We start from the raw sequence: 18542 nt of genomic DNA on the forward strand, positions 1-18542 counted from the left end.
CCAGAGATTAGAAAATTATGACCACCGAACTCAGAGATAGGGAACAGTGACCAGAGTGTATTTATAACATATGTGCATGTCATTCTTCCATGTCAGGAACCAAGAAAGAAAACAAGAAAAGCTAGGACACCATTCAGTTGTCCCATTTTTTAAAACACAGATGGCCAATATTACAACTTCATATGTGTTAAAATGTTTGGGCACTGACAGGATTAGCCTTAGGAGCTCTGCATGTATATACTAATTGTTACTTAAGTCATGTCTTTTAAAATATGAAAACCAAAGCTTAGATTTCAGAATTTATTCAGCCACTGGCTTACTCCAAGTAATTCACTTCCATGATTGTAATGGTGACGCTACAAGCTCACGTAAAAGCATGCCTATGAACTGAAACCCATTACACCATTAAAGGGAGTCAGCTGCTTCTTTTCAGCAAACACACGGGTAAACGCTGGTACCAATAGTAAAAAGCTTTTTTAAAGTTCTGTGTTTCTAGCCTCAGGCATGAAACTGCAAAACCTTAAGAAGTACTAGGGTACCATTAGTTACATGAATCATACAAAATTGGTAGGTATTATACTAATTTACAAATATGCTAAATAATGCTAGAATCCTGTTCAGTAATTATAATGCCCTACACCTGATTTACAACATAATTATTCCGATTCACATTTATAGTCATGCATGATCACAACAACCGAAAGTACCCCCTAAATCCTACCTTTGAAGCCTTGCAGCCTCCAAAACAACTACTGAGGAGGCGCTGGAGGGTGGCAAGTACTGGCGTGTCCAGCCCCTCTCAGTCGTGGGGCATGCGGACACGGACGTGGTTTTGATAGGCCCCTATAGGGTTCTCTGTAGCCCCACAATCAGGAGATGGCATTACTCACAGTTCTGCTCTCCAGCCCCTCTGAAAAGGCTGTGAGGCTTCAAAGGCAGCATTTCAGAGGATGGCAATGGAAGATGTTGTTGCTCCATTTCCATAGCCACATCTCCTGAAGCAGGATCTTGACCTAAGCTTCTACAATGGCCAACTGTAATAAACATGTAAAATTAATTTGTCAAAAAATAAATTACAAAACAAACAGCAGGAAAGAAGACTGAAGTACAAATAAAACTATGTATTACACTATTAATAAAAGGGAAACAGGGTGAGGGTAGAAGAGTACTCAAGGTTGACAGATGACTAGAAGAGTCACATTGATTACTTTCCCCAAGTTTTAATGAAATGAAAAGCGTTTGGACACAGGGCATATTTCATAAGAATAGACTGTTTCTCCTATTTGCTTGAAACACAGCATACAATCTACACTGGCGAAAGGGAAGAGCTCCTATGTTTGTAGAAGACTGCTGTCAGCCTTTCAATTATCAACAGGCTGCAGTAAAAATAGTGCTGAATTCCCCATAGGGCATCTCATATGTCAACATGGGTGACATCTTCTCAGCAATGGGGCGAGGGGGATCAGGCGGGCCTCCCTTACAAGGAGGACTTCAGGCTTTTTAATCCAAGGCAGCTATCTCAGTGAGTTCCAAAAGGCAGCTTCTGAAAAGTCATTTTCTTGCATACGCGCCCCCCTTGATACAAGGAGTCCTATGAGTCCGGGAAGCAGGAGGAAAGGAAAATCCACCTCCACTTGTGCCTCTAAAATACTGAAAATTTATAGTCACCTTTTAATTGTGTAATTGTAACATAATCACTTTTCTTTAGGATAGGGATAAACTAAATATCTTAGTTTCATGAGCAGAAAAAATATATTCCTGGAAAAAGTGTTCCGCAGTGGCCTTGTAGCAATAAATCCATTATCTTTTTTAAAAAAGAATACCTGTAAAAATTAAATTATTCTGCCCTGAGGAGCTTCCACTCCACAACCCATTAAGAGGGCAAATAGTATAATTTTAAACCTCCCACAATGGAAGTTCACAGAAAGTGAATTGCTTGGCAACATTCATGACTATAATGACATGCCAAGTCTCTTCAGAAATGCAGACTCTATCACAGTCCTTGCTCAGTTTATGACATTATTCCTTGTAATCTTACAGCTGCACATGAGCAGGCACTAGTTGCATCTTCTCAAAATACAACTCTAGAAAATAAATGCAAAAGAAAAACCTAAGAGTGACATGATTTCTCAAAGTACAATTATAATGGTATGATTTAAAAGACTCCAGCTGTCCAGCTGTTGCATCCAATGAAGAATCTCAGGAGGCATATCTGGGAAGACACAAAAAGCATTATTTGTAAACTGTGTGATCAGTCATATGCTGTTCTCTCTCTGCAACACCTTTACATTTAACAAAGTGTGGGATATGCAATGGCTGTCTAGCCCAAGCTCACCCTGAACCCAGGTCACTTCCGTTTAAATCTATCACTCCGTCCTCGATACCACACTGGTTCTCAGTTGTGTCTTTCAGCAAAAAACCCAAGTTAACATATTGTATTACTAATATATGCACTTGTGTTTTTCAGTGTTACTGATACACATAAACAAGATTCAAACAGAAGAGCTCAGGATAAATTCCCCTGCCATCTGCACTAGTGTAAGATGTCCAAGATAATACTCCTCCCAGCCAGGAAGAAGGCTAAAGATTTGACTAGAAAGGAACAGTAACACATCTGTTATCTCTAATGAGCAGAGGACACTGGGTAGTGCGCTGTCCCTCCCTCTTGCTCCAACAGACAGGCTCCTTGCTGACGCAAAATTCCATGTATAGTGACCCTACAGGATCTCCAAGTAACCCTACCGTCAACAGCCCTGCTTGGGTCCCAGACTCAGGGCCAGGGCTTCCTGACTGAGTCTACCATCTGGAATGCTTTCCTACTGCCTTAGGAACCACAATACTTGGCCATAGGCAGCATGTCCTGATGCACTCCCCAATTCATCTGCAGAGGGTACTACTGGAGAACTTGTGTCCTTTGGATGCTTTCTGGAAAGAAAACGTAGGTGTGAAAGAAGTCAGTATGTTTGAGGTAGGTTTTGACTGTCCAGCTTGTGTCACTTCTTTTCCAGCGGTCTGACTAGATTTGGGCAAAAACAGGGGAGGATTGACTGTTGTATGCCCTGTGGAACATGGAACTAACCCTGGGAATAAATGAAGGGTCTGGGATCAGAAAGACTGAGTTTATAAGAGACATTCAGAGCTCCATTCTGACAAGAAGGGACCCTAACTTCAAGACCCTGCAGGCCAAGGTGATAGTTACAAGAGGGCTTTCCAGGTGAGAAGATTTACTGAAACCAAGTGTAGAGGCTCAAAGAAGAGCTTGGTTAATGCCTTCACTGCTGTTTAGAGATCCCAGGAGGGGAACGTGTGAGCCACTGGCCATTTTAAGAGATGGAGCGGAGATGGAGTGGCAGGCAATGGTGGAGATTGCTGAAACTTGCCATCCTAGTGTGCTGGGACTGAGAAACTAGTTAGGTCCTCCTGGGGGACAGCTAGGATAGCCTCAACAGAGACTGAACAGGAGGAAAACCTTTCCTTCTTCATGGTGTCTGTGCACTGGTGCAGACGATTTGCAGAAAAGTCTACAGCTAGATCTCTGTCTGAATCCCTTCTTTACCACATATCCTCAGTTCTCTTTCATCCCCCATTATGGCTGCATTGTAGGAAAATGTGTTTTTATTTGCCTTGAGGTCTTTAAATAAAGGCTGAATAGCCATCTGTCAGGACAGCTTGGATTGTGTCTTCCTACATGGCAGAATGGGCTTGGATTAGATGGCCCTTGGGTATCTTCCAACTCTATGATTCTATGACACGCTACCTGACAAAGTCTTCCAGCTCTCAGTGTTCCCAGAACAGTGTTGATATCAATCTGGTTTGTTGAATCCGACAGAAAATCTTCTTGCCTTTCCAAGGTGAGCGTTAGAGGCATAAAAACTATAGGCTCAATCTTTCTATTTGTTCTTCCCCTCTCAATAAACTGAGATGTATTTGCAAAAGTGCTTTGAGTGTATATTCCTTAATGTCAGAGGCTTGGGTTGTGGTCTCTTCCAACTCTATAATTCCTTGCATGAGAGACAGGGCTCTTGAAAGAGGCTGGTTTCACCCATTCCCCATTAATCAGCTCCATAAAGTGTCTAGGAAAAAACACCTAATGAAAGGGCCTATGGTTGGCTTGCTTACAGACTTCCTCAGAACCCTATACTGGCTGTATAGGAAGGCTTTGGATATCCAGGGACCCCACTGCTTTGCTGAGAAGCAGACAGAAATCCTCTGGCTTAAAGAGCCTCACTGTGGAAGACTCCTCTGGCCACTCTTCCCCCATCCTTTAAGAGCTCAGCCCTCCCTTTCTGCAAAAGACAGGGCATCGATGTCCATCTCCTCAGCAGAAGGGTGGTCAAGGAGGCCATTCCAAAACAGAGGTGGACCTGGAATGGTGGCACTTGTGGACCTTGGTGGCCTTGCACTTGTGGGAAGAAGGGAGAGAAGCCTTATAGCCTACTTGCCTGTCTTCTAACATGGTGGATTTCCTTCCCTTCCCCAAGGTGTTGGAGACAGTCTACAATGGTAGCCTACATTGACATCTCTTGCTGATTGGCTCGGTCCCCTCCCTTCCCAGGAGGCTTCAGATCCAGATAATCATACCTCCATAAAGGAGAGGCCTGCTGCACTGGGAGGGGGGACTGGGAAAGACCAGATGCCCAGTCTCACCCTTGCTGTTTTGGGTCCACTGGCACACTTCACCCCTTAAAGCAAGCCCAGGGTTAGCGGCACTAGCCTTCCTCCCTGAGGTGAAGCCCCTCAGGCAGTTTACAGCCGTGGCAGTTCTTGGACTGTTCTGGGTTGAGGGAAGGGACATGGAGTCCCCCAACAAACCCAAACTGCTTCCTTCCCTCTCCACAGTCTTGACTCCCTGAGGGGCAGAAGGGATTGTAGCTAGGAGAGACAGAGGGATCTTTCCTTTGCAGAGAGAAGGCACAAAATTAAAGAGAAAGTGGTGGTCTAAGAGTGACAGAAAGCATCTTTGAGGAATGGAAGCAGGCCCTAGACTGGGAGATCCTGGGATGGCCCTCTCACACAAGGAAGGAGTCCGTCTTTGCCCATTAGTTCGTGAGCCTGCCTGTCAGAGCGAACGGGAGGAACAGCCTGCCACAGGAGGTCTTTTGCCGACTACAGTGGAAAATTTATCCCCAGGACAAGAAGCCTGTACCAAAGTCACAGCTAAAGAAGCAGTGACTAAGTGGGGGAATGAATCTAAAAAATAAAGGAAGACATTACCAGCAATTACTCAGGATTCACTGCAGTAAATTTCAATTCTGTTATCTCAGAGTCTGGAGAGCTACTTCCACTTCTGTCACTGTATGTATCCCTGTGAAGAAAAGATTTCTGCATTTCAGCTTCACCTCTGAATTTCAGTTACAGGCAAAGCACCCACTACAGTTCATGAAAATCAAGATAATGAAGGCATTAATTGCAAATATAAGTCATTTTAATTAACTGATTACAGTGCGCCCTTGCCTTATGCGGGGGATCCGTTCCAGACCCCTCCGCGTAAGGCAAATAGCATGTATGCTTGAGCCCCATTGAAAATAATGGGGCTCATGCATGACGCGTGGCATGGCATGCAACCCATTCCCGTCGTCTGGCTTTCAGCATAAGCTGAAAGCTGCATAAAAGATGTCCCGTATGCCGGGGCACACTGTACAAATACAAGTCATTTACATGGGCTCATTCCAACCTGGAAGGGGTCCTGGGCGAAATGTGCTCCTCAGTTTACCTAGCAGGTGGTGACAGGAGCATTTCAATTTAATCTTAATGTCCATTTAAATTTCCCAAAACATCCCAGAATGCTTAACATATTGTTATTCCTGAGTAGTAAGGAAATTAAAGTGACAGCTCTCAGATACTAGCATCAGCCTCAGGATGCCATACTTGCTTTTCTGCCTCAAAGAATCTTCATACTTGTAGTCCTATGAGAGGCTTATGTTGTTATTAAAAGCAAACTGATCTGTCAGGATAATTTTGTATGAATACCACCCCAGAGCAACAAAACTGATCAGATGATGCTTCAAACTGTCTTTTATTGACAGTGGTTCTCAACCTTCCTAATGTAGCAACCCTTCAATACAGTTCCTCTTGTTGTGGTGACCTCCAACCATAAAATTGCAGCGTCTCGGTTCCTAAGACCATCGGAAATATGTGTTTTCCGATGGTCTTAGGCGACCCCTATGAAAGGGTCATTCATCCCCCAAAGGGGTCATGAGCCACAGGTTGAGAGCTGCTGTTCTATGACCATGACATGCCACTTCAGGGACAGGCAACAAGACTCTGGAAGTTTGACAGTGGCTACCAATTTTGCCATACTGCCAAAATTCAAGAATGGCAGTGACTTTCTCTCATCTAGGAAAATGCCAGACAACTCTCTTTGAGCACCAAGCCCTGACAATTTATTATATTTAGCTTTTTCTAATTTCCATAGAACTTCTATAGAATTTTTATAGCGTTTTTTATCTGCTTTTGTGTTATTTTGATATGGCCTAAGGGCTAATCAATAAACATTGATTGATTGCAAGGCAGTGCTTCCCCTTCCGGAAAAAAAAGGCTGCAAAGCCTCTGTCAGTTTGTCAGTGGCTGCACCAACAAAGTGAGGAAAGGTCCACAAAAACCAACTCAGGGGTCCACGTTACCCTTCTCTGTTCTAGGGACAATCCAGAATGCATAGTAGTATTTTCTCCTTGTAGCATGAAACAGCAGAACCAAGTGTTTCCCTTGTAATAAGATGCAAGAGCAAGCCACACACCTAAATGAAACTCGTACATTGCAATACAAATACCCCTCACACAAAGCAGAAGTCTTGGACACATCTTCTTGGACATTCTAGTCATCATTAACACTCAACTGATCAACAGCAGAAATTGCATACACAATGTATACAATAAAAATTATGTTAGTTAAGATTAGTTAATTAATTAAGCAGAGAAAACACCATGATCAACCAATTAATTGAAATAATTAATTCTTCAAAAATATGTCATAAAATATTCATGGAACAGTTCTTAATTGTCAATATTCAAAGTAATTGTAGTCAAACAATTTGACTGAAATCCACCAAAAGTCATTTTCTTTATCCTGTTAGCAAAACTGCTAACTACTTGAATCACTAGAAATGTAAACGAATCATACCTTTAACCAGCCTGATAAAAATACCCATATAGAGAAGAATCTCTAGCACCGTATTTTACCTATTGGTTACATCCCGTTTGGACTACTGTAACGGGCTCTACGTGGGGCTGCCTTTGAAGAACGTTCAGAAACTTCAGTTACTCCAAAGAGCTGCAGCCAAGAGGGTTGAAACTTAGAGGGGACTATGCTTTCTTCAGACCAACTGAAAACTTATGGAATACCTTTCTGATGGGTCTGTCTCATACTTGGAAACTAAAAAGATATAGTCGAAGGCTTTCATGGCCAGCATCCATAGTTTTTTGTGGGTTTTTCGGGCTATGTGGCCATGTTCTAGCAGAGTTTCTTTCTGACGTTTCGCCAGCATCTGTGGCTGGCATCTGAAGATGCCAGCCACAGATGCTGGCGAAACGTCAGAAAGAAACTCTGCTAGAACATGGCCACATAGCCTGAAAAACCCACAAAAAACTATAAAAAGATATAAATTGAACACAATAGAAAAAGCAAGTGATTTTTGGAAGAAACATAGAAAAGAGATTGAAGGTGAAGAGAGATTTTTGTTTCGAGCCACTGCAGAGTTTATCCTGAAGATTTTATCTCTATCCAAATCTAGATATTCCAGATATTTATTAAATTTGCCAGAGCCATAGAGATCCTCATTAAATTGGTCTTTCAATCCTCGCATTTTAATGCATTTCTTCCTATCCGTAATTTCTCTCAACCTGCTGGCTTCTTTCTCTTGATTCTGTTCTAGTATAAGGTTTCTGGTTGGGGTTTTTTTCCCTTCTATTTCTGTTGTTCTGTCTTCCAAGGCTCCAATCCTCTTCTTCACATCCTTAACATCTTCTGCTATTCCTTTCATTGCCTCTTTCAGTTTCTCAATATCTTCTTTGAAGTCTTGACGTAATTCATTCCGTGAGTCTTTAATTTCCTGGCAAATACTAGTTTCAATTCTTTGGATTGCTTTCAAGATTTTAAGGTTTGAGTCTGTTGATTTTAGTTCCAAAGACGGTCTTCTTGTTGTTTCTTGCCTTGGACCTGCTAGTTGTACTATTTTCCTCTCCTTTTCTCTGTCTGCTATTTCTCTCGTTGTCATTGTTGTTGAGTATCAACTTAAATTCCAAATATACCTTCCACTCAACAATCTAATTTCCAAATTATTGCTAAATATAACGAACCTGGCTGTAACAGATCTTGTTTAACTCAAACCCTTTAATAATACCTCTTTAGGTTGTGTATGAAATAGCAGGATTGAATATTGTAATTTGATTCATTCACCTCTAAGTGTCATACTCTTTTCACACTTCTTCCTTATCTCTGGGTCCTTTGTCTATACTTGATCCTTTATCTATACCTCTCTTTGCTAGTGCCATCAGCTTTCTTCCTCTATGTCACTTCTTTATTTTCATGTGTTCTGCGACCTTGAAAATGCCCAGTCTTTTCACTTCAGATTCATTTTCTCCCTACTCCGATCTTTTATTTCTTTTCTCTATCCTCTGTCCTCAGTCTTGTCTGCTTCTCACCCAAGTCTATTGCCCTTCACACCTTCCCCGTCTGCTTCTCCTCCTGCTTCTCCCGTCTGCTTCTCATCCCAGTCTGCTGTCTCCCACTCCTTCGCCATCTATTTTTGGTCCTGGTTTTCTATCCTCCACTCCTTTCTCCGGCTTTCAGGTAGTGATTTATTTTAAATGTGTAAAAGGATAGTAGATGAGTGACCTTCATTTCACCATGGAAAAAATAAAACTGTTACAACACTGTTACCCTAAATATTGCATCAGCATCCTCCCCAAAGATAGCAATGGTGTGCCGAGACACAACCAATTATTTTAGGAAGGAGATTTAGCCAAAGCCTACCAAATCATGACAGAACCACAAACGCCTGTATTTTCCTGCTGCAAAGGTGCTAGTGATATAATAATCCAGATTAAGGAAGTACACTATACAGGCTGAAGGTTTTTGCACTCAACAGAAATAACAGATCATCTCCAATTGGCATGCTACACACTTGGAAGATACTGCCAAGCTCAAAAGTCACATAAAAAGCCAGAAAACTCAGCTGCACTTACCTGGGTGAGAGTCTGCAACCTTTCTGTAGGTAATGTGTAAGCTTCCCTACTGAAGCCAGGAGAAGCCCAAAATAAGGGGGAGATGGCTTTATAGGTCTAGACAGAAACTCTGGATGATACTGAACACCAACAAAAAATGGATGCTCTAGAAGAAAAAATTATACATGCTTCATTAAGTTAGCATCTGAAACAATCCCATTTTACCAAAGATAAACAAATATAAAAAATATCCTTTCTAAAGCCATTTTGAACATTATCATTCCTTTTTTTTCTTTAATGGCACACATGTGCCTCTGGCATCCATTTCACTTGAAACAAAAAGATCTACAATCATAGAATCATAGAATCACAGAGATGACCACAAAGGCCATCCAGTCCAACTCCATTCTGCCATGGAGGAAATCACAATCAAAGCATCCCCATTGACAGATGGCCATCCAGCCTCTGCTTAAAGACCTCCAAGGAGGGAGATTCCAATACACTCCGAGGGAGAAGTGTGTTCCACTGTCAGACAGCCCTTACTGTCAGGAAGTTCCTCCTAATGTTGAGGTGGAATCTCTTTTGCTGTAGTTTGCATCGATTGTTCCGGGTCCTGTTCTCTGGAGCAGCAGAAAACAAGCTTGCTCCCTCCTCAATATGACATCCCTTCAAGTATTTAAACAGGGCTCTCATATCACCTCTTAACCTTCTCTTCTCCAGGCTAAACATCCCAGCTCCCTAAGTCCTTCCTCGTAGGGCTCCATAGTTTCCTGAGCCTTCACCATTTTAGTCGCCCTCCTTTGGACACATGGCTCCAGTTTCTCAATGTCCTTTTTGAATTGTGGTGCCCAGAACTGGACACAATATTCCAGGTGGGGCCTGACCAGAGCAGAATAGAGTGGCACTATTACTTCTCTTGATCTAGACACTATACTTTTATTGATGCAGCCTAAAATTGCATTGGCCTTTTTAGCTGCCGCATCGCACTGTTCACTCATGTTCAACTTGTGGTCTACTTGGACTCCCAGATCCCTTTCACACGTAAAAGTCTCTCCTTCAGCCAGGTGTCCCCCATCCTATATCTGTGCATTTTATTTTTCCGTCCTAAGTGCAGTACCTGACATTTCTCCATGTTGAATTTCATTTTGTTAGCTTTGGCCCAGCTTTCTAGTCTATTCAGGTCATTTTGAATTTTGATCCTGTCCCCTGGAGTATTAGCTATTCCTCCTAATTTGGTATCATCTGCAAATTTGATAAGTATGTCCCCAATTTTGTCCTCCAAGTCATTGATAAAGATATTGAATAACACTGGCCCCAGGACAGAGCCCTGTGGGACCCCACTGGTCACTTCTCTTCAGAGTGAAAAGGAGCCATTGTTGAGCACCCTTTGGCTTCGGCCGGTCAACCAATTACAAATCCATGTAACAGTTACTTTTTCTAGCCCACATTTTACAAGCTTGTTTGCAAGAATGTCATGGGAAACCTTGTCAAAGGCCTTACTGAAATCAAGATATACTACATCCACAGCATTCCCTTCATCTACCAAGCTGGTAATTTTATCAAAGAAAGGGATAAGGTTTGTCTGACATGACTTCTTTCTCTGAAACCCATGTTGACTGTTTGTGATTATGGTATTATTTATTTATTTATTTATTTACTTAGTTATTTATATGGCGCTATACATAAAACAATAAATATGTAAGAGTAAACCTGCCTATGGCATACAATCTAAGAATTGCCCTCTAGATGTTCACAGACTCTTTGTTTAATGATCTGCTCTAGAATCTTTCCTGGGATTGATGTCAGACTAACTGGAGGATAATTGTTGGGATCCTCTTTTCCCCCTTTTTGAAGATGGGAACAACGTTTGCCCTCCTCCATTCTGCTGGGACATCTCCTGTTCTCCAGGAGTTCTCAAAGATTATTATTGCCAATGGCTCCAATATTACATTTGCCAGCTCTTTTAATACCCTTGGATGTAGTTCATCTGGTCCTGGAGACTTATATTCATTTAGATTAACAAGGTATTCCTGTACTATCTCTTTACTTATTCTGTGCTGAAATTCCCCTATTCTGTCCTCTGCTCCATTATCCTCAGGTTGAGCTCCCTTTTCCTTTTGTGAGAAGACTGAGGCAAAGAAAGTGTTGAGTAATTCTGCCTTTTCTCTGTCTTCTGTTAGCATTTTGCGATCTTCTCCATGTAAAGGCCCTACCATTTCCTTCTTCTTCCTTTTGCTGCGGACATATCCAGAAAAGCCCTTTTTGTTGTTCTTAACCTCTCTAGCAAGCTTGAGTTCATTCTGCGCATTAGCTTTTCTGACTTTTCCCTACACATGCCTGCTATTTCTTTGTATCCCTTTTTCGTGATTTCCCCCTTTTTCCATTTCTCATACATGTTCCATTTAAAACTCAGCTCAGTTGAAAGTTCCTTAGTCATCCATCCTGGTTTCTTGAGACATCTCCCGTTTTTCTTTCTCACTGGAACTGTTTGAAATTGTGCCTTCAGTATCTCCCTTTTGAGAAACTCCCATCCGTCCTGAACTCCCTTCTCTTTTAGTATTTCTGAAAACGGGATCACCCTCAATACTTCTCTAAGTTCACTGAAATCCGCTCTCCTAAAGTCTAGATTGTGTGTCTGACTATGCCTGGCTTCTCCTTTCCATTGTATTACAAACTCCAGGAGAACATGGTCACTTCCACCTAAGGATCCCACCACTTGCTCTCCATTAACCAAGTCATCCTTGTTGGTTAGGATCAGATCTAAAATAGCTGAACCCCTTGTTGCCTCTTCCACCTTTTGGACAATGAAATTGTCTTCAAGGCAAGTAAGGAATTCGCTAGACCTTGAGGATTTGGCTGAGTTCGCCTTCCAGCAAATATCAGGGTAGTTGAAGTCACCCATCACTACTACATCTCTCCTTTCTGAGCGTGTAGTCATCTGTCCTAGAAAGATAGCATCCAATTCCTCCGTCTGACTTGCGGGTCTGTAGTAGATTCCCACCATAACATTGTTGTTGTTTCCCTCCCCTTTAATTCTTATCCAGACGCTCTCCACCTGGCTTGCAGGATTGATGTCCTGGATCTCTTCACTGCTGTAAATATCTCTGACATATAGTGCTATTCCTCCTCCTTTCCCGTTTGGCCTATTTCTGTTAAAAAGGTTAAACCCCTCTATTTCTACATTCCAATCATGAGACTCATCCCACCAGGTTTCAGTGATGCTTATTATATCATGTTTGCTTTGTTGTACTAGAACAGTGATGGTGAACCTTTTACAGACCGAGTGCCCAAACTGCAACCCAGACCCCACTTATTTATTGCAAAGTGCCACATCCCTCTGGCTTTCTAGTAAGAAACTCTGGCAAACTCTGTGCTAGGGCGACAGCATGTGTGCCCACAGAGAGGGCTCTGAGTGCCACCTCTGGCACGCATGCCATAGGTTCGCCATCACTGTACTAGGAGTTCGAGTTCATCTTGCTTATTTCCCATGCTCTGTGCATTAGTGTAGAGACATCACAGACCATGGCTCCCCTTTACTTGCTGCCTGTACAAGTTTTCTTGCCTCCCACTGTTGGGTCCTTGAACTATTTGTCTTGTTTCCTCTATGTCAGTTTGACTATTTTCTCCAGCCATTTTGTCTTCCTTAATATTATCTTCCTCCCCCACGAAACTCAGTTGAAAACCTTCCTATCAAGTTCTTGAGACTGTTGGCAAAAACATTTCTTCAATTTAAAACTCAGTCTCATATAGTGTGATTTTTCAGAATTCTACTATTGTCTAACACCCAGGTGGCACTTATTTGCTCTCCCAAAGGTAGAATGAAGGGTCACCAGCAAATTAAATCTAAAAGACATCTAACAAGATCTTTTCCCCAATAATTATACCACTATTCCTGCTACCGACCCAAGGGCTCACCTTCCAGCTCAACTATTTCCATTCGCTCTCCTTCAACATCCTGGCCAACAAACTTCATACCTTTTTCTTCAAATGCATTTTTTAATTCTGGATTTACCTAGGAAACAAAAGTGGTATTGTATGACTTCTCGGCAAACTCAGTGAAAAACTGAATAAGCTCACTACATCGTATTTGCTTGTTGTGTGCCTTCAAATCATTTTTGTTATTAGCAACTTTATTTAATATTTCAAAATATTCCAGATTCCAAAATATTCCGAGTATGTATATCGAATATACAGTATCATCTTCATTATACAAAACCAATCAGAGGTACAGACATATGATCAGTAGATATAATACAACCTTGCTCAGTCTTACTGTATGTATTTATCATATTGTTCTCTGTTACATTTAACTGTGGTATGACTCTTTGTTTTCAAATATTAATATGTCCATACATTCGCAGCCTTTACGTTAACATAATTCCAAGTTCAGAATGCTCTATTTCAACAAATTATTATTTATGATCCCTGTCTTCTTATCTTCATACAGCAAACACTTACTTAACTAACTTATTACATTCTTTTATTCCATCTCTTGTAGACAAAATCTTCAAAAGGTTTCCATGAATCATTTTTGTATTCCTCATTTTTTAATAGAGCAGTTAATTTATCCATTGCTTTAATTTCTATGACCTTCTGTAACCATTCTTCTATATTGGGTACATCTTTCAATTTCCAGTATTTGGCCAACAGTATTCTGGCTGCTGTTACAAAGTACAAAACGATTTTCCAATATTTTTTCTCCAGCTCGTTCCCTAAATAACTAGTCATATTAAGCAAATATAGTTCAGGGGCCCTGGTATAATTTACTCCTATTATTTTCTGTATGTTATCATGAATTTTCTCCCAAAAACACCTAACTTTGGAACACGACCACCATACATGATAATAACTTCCTTTAGCTTTACTACACTTCCAGCATTTGTCGTTTTTACTGCTGTTAAACATCTTGGATAGCCTTGATGGTGTCAAGTACCATCTATTTGCAACTTTTAAGATATTTTCTTTAAGGTCCTGGGCAGCAGTAAACTTAGCTGTTTTTTTCCAAGAATTTTCCCAGTTTTCTAGCGTGATTGGATGTCCCACATCCTGTGCCCACCTTATCATATTAGATGTTATTGTTTCAGATTCAAGCTCCCTTGATGTTAGGAGTTGATAAAATTTCGAAATCTTCCCCTTATCTGTATCCCAGAAGATTTTATCCAACTCAGTTGGTTGTGATTCTAGTCCTTCCTTTATCAGATCCTCTTTAAATTTAGATTTAATTTGATAATACATAAACCATTGAACCTTGATTCCTCTGCATTCTAATTCTTGCCTGGATTTAATTTCTATCTCCCCTCTTGTTGTTCTCTTGATTAGATCCTTATATCTTATCCAGCTTTGTGCTTTTTCCCATCTGCCAAATAACGTCTCCTGTGTTGAGACCCAGTAAGGTATCTTGAAATAAAACATAGATCTTATTGTTTTCCAAATTCTCAGCAGGGGCTTCCTGATAACGTGATTAACAAAATCCTTATTAATTAAGTCTTTACGGTACCAAAGGTACCCATGCCAACCATATCTCAGATTTGAAGACTCAATATTTAACGAATTGTTATTTTCTAACCTCACCCAGTCCTGCAACCAAAGTAACCCTGCTGCCCAAAAATACAGTTTCATGTTTGGAAGAGCAGAGCCCCCCTTTTCCTTTCTTTTCCGTAGTATCTGAGCTTTTATCCTTGCCCTTCCGCCTTTCCACAAGAATTTGCTAATCTCCTTTTCCCATGTCAGAATTATCTTATCATTGTTAATTATAGGCAGGTTTAAGAAGAGATATATTATCCTGGGGAGCACATTCATTTTGATGGTATTTATTCTTCCTAACAGCGACAGGTCCAATTTATTCCATCTCTGCATATCCCTTGAGATCTGTCTCCATACCACTTTATAATTATTTTCAAATAACTCTATATTTTTATTCGACAACCATATACCCAAATACTTTGCCTTTTTTTAACTTCAATTCCTGATTTTATTGTCAATTTTTCTTCATCTACCGTTCTCATGTTCTTAGTAATCAATATAGTTTTGTTTTTGTTTTATCTTAAATCCTGAAAAGAAACCAAATTCTTTCATTTCCCCTAAAACACGGTCAATACATTTGATTGGATCTTCTAGTATTGGTAACATATCATCGGCATATGCCCGAAGCTTGTATTCAACACCTTTTACCTTTGCACCAGTAATTGTTTTGTTTGCTCTTATAGAATTGTTCAGGACTTCTAATGCCATAATAAAGAGCAATGGTGAAAGGGGGCACCTTTGTTTTGTACCCTTCTCTACCTTAATGCAATTTGTCTTTTGTCCATTTACTAAAACTTGAATTTTTTGATCAGTATATAGTTGGGCAATATTTGATAACCATCTACATCCAAACCCCATTCTTTTCATAACCTCAAACGTAAATTTCCATCTTAATTTATCCAACGCTTTCTCAGCGTCTACCAGCATTAGTGCCATTTTTTTATCATTATGTATTGTATAGTGCTCTATTATATTCAGAATGGTGCGTATATTAGATCTTACATGCCTTCCTGGTAAGAATCCATTTTGGTCTGTGTGTATAATATCTTTCAATATGGTTTTCAATCTATTTGCCAAGATTCCTGTATAAATTTTTGAGTCTATATTTAAAAGTGCAATGGGTCTATAGCTAGCGAGCTCAGTGTTATCTTTACCCTCCTTAGGAATTAAGGTCACATTTGCCAAGTTCCATGTGTTGGGTACACCCTCATCTGTTATATTGTTGAATACTTTCTCTAATTCCCTGGCAATCTCTTTTACAAATGTCTTATAAAACAAGGCCGTGTAGCCATCTGGCCCGGGTGCTTTCCCCTCTTTCAAGGCTTTTATTCCTTTCAATATTTCCTCCTCCTGTATTGGTTTTTCCATTTCCTCAATTTGTTCTTTTGTCAGTTGTATTATATTCTTTCTATTAAGACAGTTACTTAGTTTTTTATCAAAATCCTCCTCCTTGGTGTCCTTGTCTTCTTTAAATACATTTGTGAAGTATTCTTGAAATGCTCTTATTATCTCTTCCTGTTGGGTTAGTATTTTTTTGGCCTGTCTTAATTTCATTAATCATCAGTTTTTCAGTTTCTTTTTTTAATTTGTACGCTAGCCATCGTCCCGATTTGTTAGCTCCTTCAAAGTGTTGTTGTTTGATTCTCATTAACTTAGCTGCGATCTCTTCCGTGTTTGCCAGCTGTATTCTGTTTTTTAGAATTACATATTGATTTTTCAAATTATTACTATTCTTATGTATTCTCATTTTCTCCTCTAATATCTTTAATTCCTGCAGGTCTTTTTTAAGTTTTACGTCTTTCTGTCTTTTAATTTCTGAACCCCTTTTAATTAACATCCCTCTTATCACTGAAATCATTTTTGATTTATGGTGATTCTAAATCAAACCTATCACAGGGTTTACCATACCTCAAATCGGTGGCGATGCCTCTCTTCTATATAGTCACCATCTCCGTACAGTTTTCCTATTGAGAAGAAAGCATAAGGTTTGTTTACTGGAAATTGGTTCCCATATTAATATCAGAACCTCCCTCATTCCCCTTCTCTCAAAGAGCAGAAGGGATTAAAATGCTTAAGTGGTCTATTTCTTTTAAGGCAAATTCTAATACTTGTTATGTACCACTGAAGAAGTAGGAGGAGCCTTATAAGCCAACATTTTACAAAGAAAGAACAATCAAGCTCTCAGATTTTATAAAATGTGAAGCATCAGAAAGCAAGCTTTTTATCATAGTCTTGTGAGTAAGACTGGCATTTTATGGTGGAATATTTCAGAGTTTATAAATGTATTGGCACACTGAATGGATTTTTGTTCAGGGGTGCTGCAAATATTGGCATGCATTGATTGCAGACAGGTTTATTCAGCAATCTCAACTACACAGGGGCCCTCTCCAACGGTTACTTCCCGGTAAGTCAGTGACAGTATGTCTTTGGATCTGGAAGTTCTATTAACAGTCACAGTCAGTAACTGTCTAATCCCTGACCAGTCTAATCCCTGAGGCAAGTGGAGAATAACTCTTCAGGCTGAAGACCAAAGTCAATTTCAGAGAAGTTCATAGGGACTCCATTCCAGCAGTATGTGGAGCAAAGGCAACAATGGGAGAAACAAAAATGTCAGGATACCTTAGAGCAGCGGTTCCCAACCTGTGGGTCGCAACCCCTTTGAGGGTGCAACAAACCTTTCACAGGGGTCACCTAAGACCATTGGAAAACACCTATTTCTGATGGCCTTAGGAACCGAGACATGGCAATTGTATGGTGTGGGGGTCACTACAACATGGGGTTAAAGGGTTGCAGCATTAGGACCACTGCCTTAGAGGGACAGAATACCATGCCGGAGAGGAGGTAGCTTTCTTTTTTCACTCCTGGCCTATTAAATCAATCAAAGCTTTTGGCCATGAATCATATGGCACAGAACTGAATTCATAGTGTGAAGTAATGCTTTCTTTGCCTGCTCCACATCTACTAGCAATTACATTAGATAACCTCATATGAGAACAAAGAAAAAGGATTCCATGCCGGGAAATAGGAGGTGGAGGCTGAATTTGATAAGCATTTGTGTCCTTTCTGAGGTAGGTTATTCATTTCAAGAGAGTTGGAAGAGATCACAAGAGTCATCCAGTCTAACCCCCTGCCATGCAGGAATACACAATCAAAGGATCCCTAACAATGTGTTTCCAGCCTCTGTTTAAAAACCTCCAAAGGAGACTTCACCACACTCCGAGGGAAGGTGTTCTGCTCTCTTACTGTTAGGAGGTTCTTCCTAATGTTGAGCTGGAATCTCTTTTCCTCTACTTTGAACCCACTGCTATTGATCCTAGTCTCTAGAACAGCAGAAAACAAGCTTGCTTCATCCTCGGTATGATGCCCCTTTAAATACTTAAACAGGGCTATCATCTCTTCAAGCTGAACATACACAGCTTCCTAAATCTTTCCTCATAAGGCATGGTTTCCAGACCCTTCACCATTTTGCTCACCCTTCTCTGGACACACTCCAGTTTCTCAACATCCTTTCTGAATTGTAGTGCCCAGAAATGGACACAGTATTCCAGATGAGGCTTGACCAAAGCAGAACAGAGTGGCACTATTAGTTCCCTTGGTCTAGACACTATACTTCTATTGATGCAGCCTAGAATTAAATTGGCCTTTTTAGCTGCCGCATCACACTCTTGACTCATGTTCAACTTGTGGTCTAGTAGGACTCCAAGATCCCTTTCACATGTATTCTTATTAAGCCAGGTCATCCCCATCCTATATCTATGCATTTCAGTTTTTCTGCCTATGTGCAGCACCTTACATTTGTCCCTGTTGAAATTCATTTTGTTAGTTTTGGCCCTGCTTTCTAATAAATTCAGGTCATTT

The 18542-nt window shown here is 40.6% G+C and overlaps 1 protein-coding gene across 4 annotated transcripts in view; it reads right to left on the reverse strand.

Annotated features, from left to right (window-relative positions):
* Window positions 1-105: 105 nt before the first annotated feature.
* The window catches only part of CTPS1 (CTP synthase 1), a 46554-nt gene continuing 28117 nt past the window's right edge, over window positions 106-18542 (reverse strand). For all 4 annotated transcript variants that reach the window (XM_089482820.1, XM_089482822.1, XM_089482818.1 and 1 more), the window contains 5 exons: window positions 16593-16648; window positions 13077-13173; window positions 9183-9327; window positions 5215-5305; window positions 106-2212 (listed from right to left, as the gene is read on the reverse strand). In XM_089482820.1, the coding sequence (XP_089338946.1) occupies window positions 5221-5305; window positions 9183-9327; window positions 13077-13173; window positions 16593-16648 (383 nt within the window). In that variant the 3' untranslated portion in view covers window positions 106-2212; window positions 5215-5220. The remainder of the gene's footprint in view (window positions 2213-5214; window positions 5306-9182; window positions 9328-13076; window positions 13174-16592; window positions 16649-18542) is intronic.

Source organism: Sceloporus occidentalis, unplaced genomic scaffold (genome assembly GCF_023333645.1).
Source record: "Sceloporus occidentalis isolate IW3139 unplaced genomic scaffold, rSceOcc1.0.p SCAF_20, whole genome shotgun sequence".
NCBI lineage: Eukaryota > Metazoa > Chordata > Lepidosauria > Squamata > Phrynosomatidae > Sceloporus > Sceloporus occidentalis.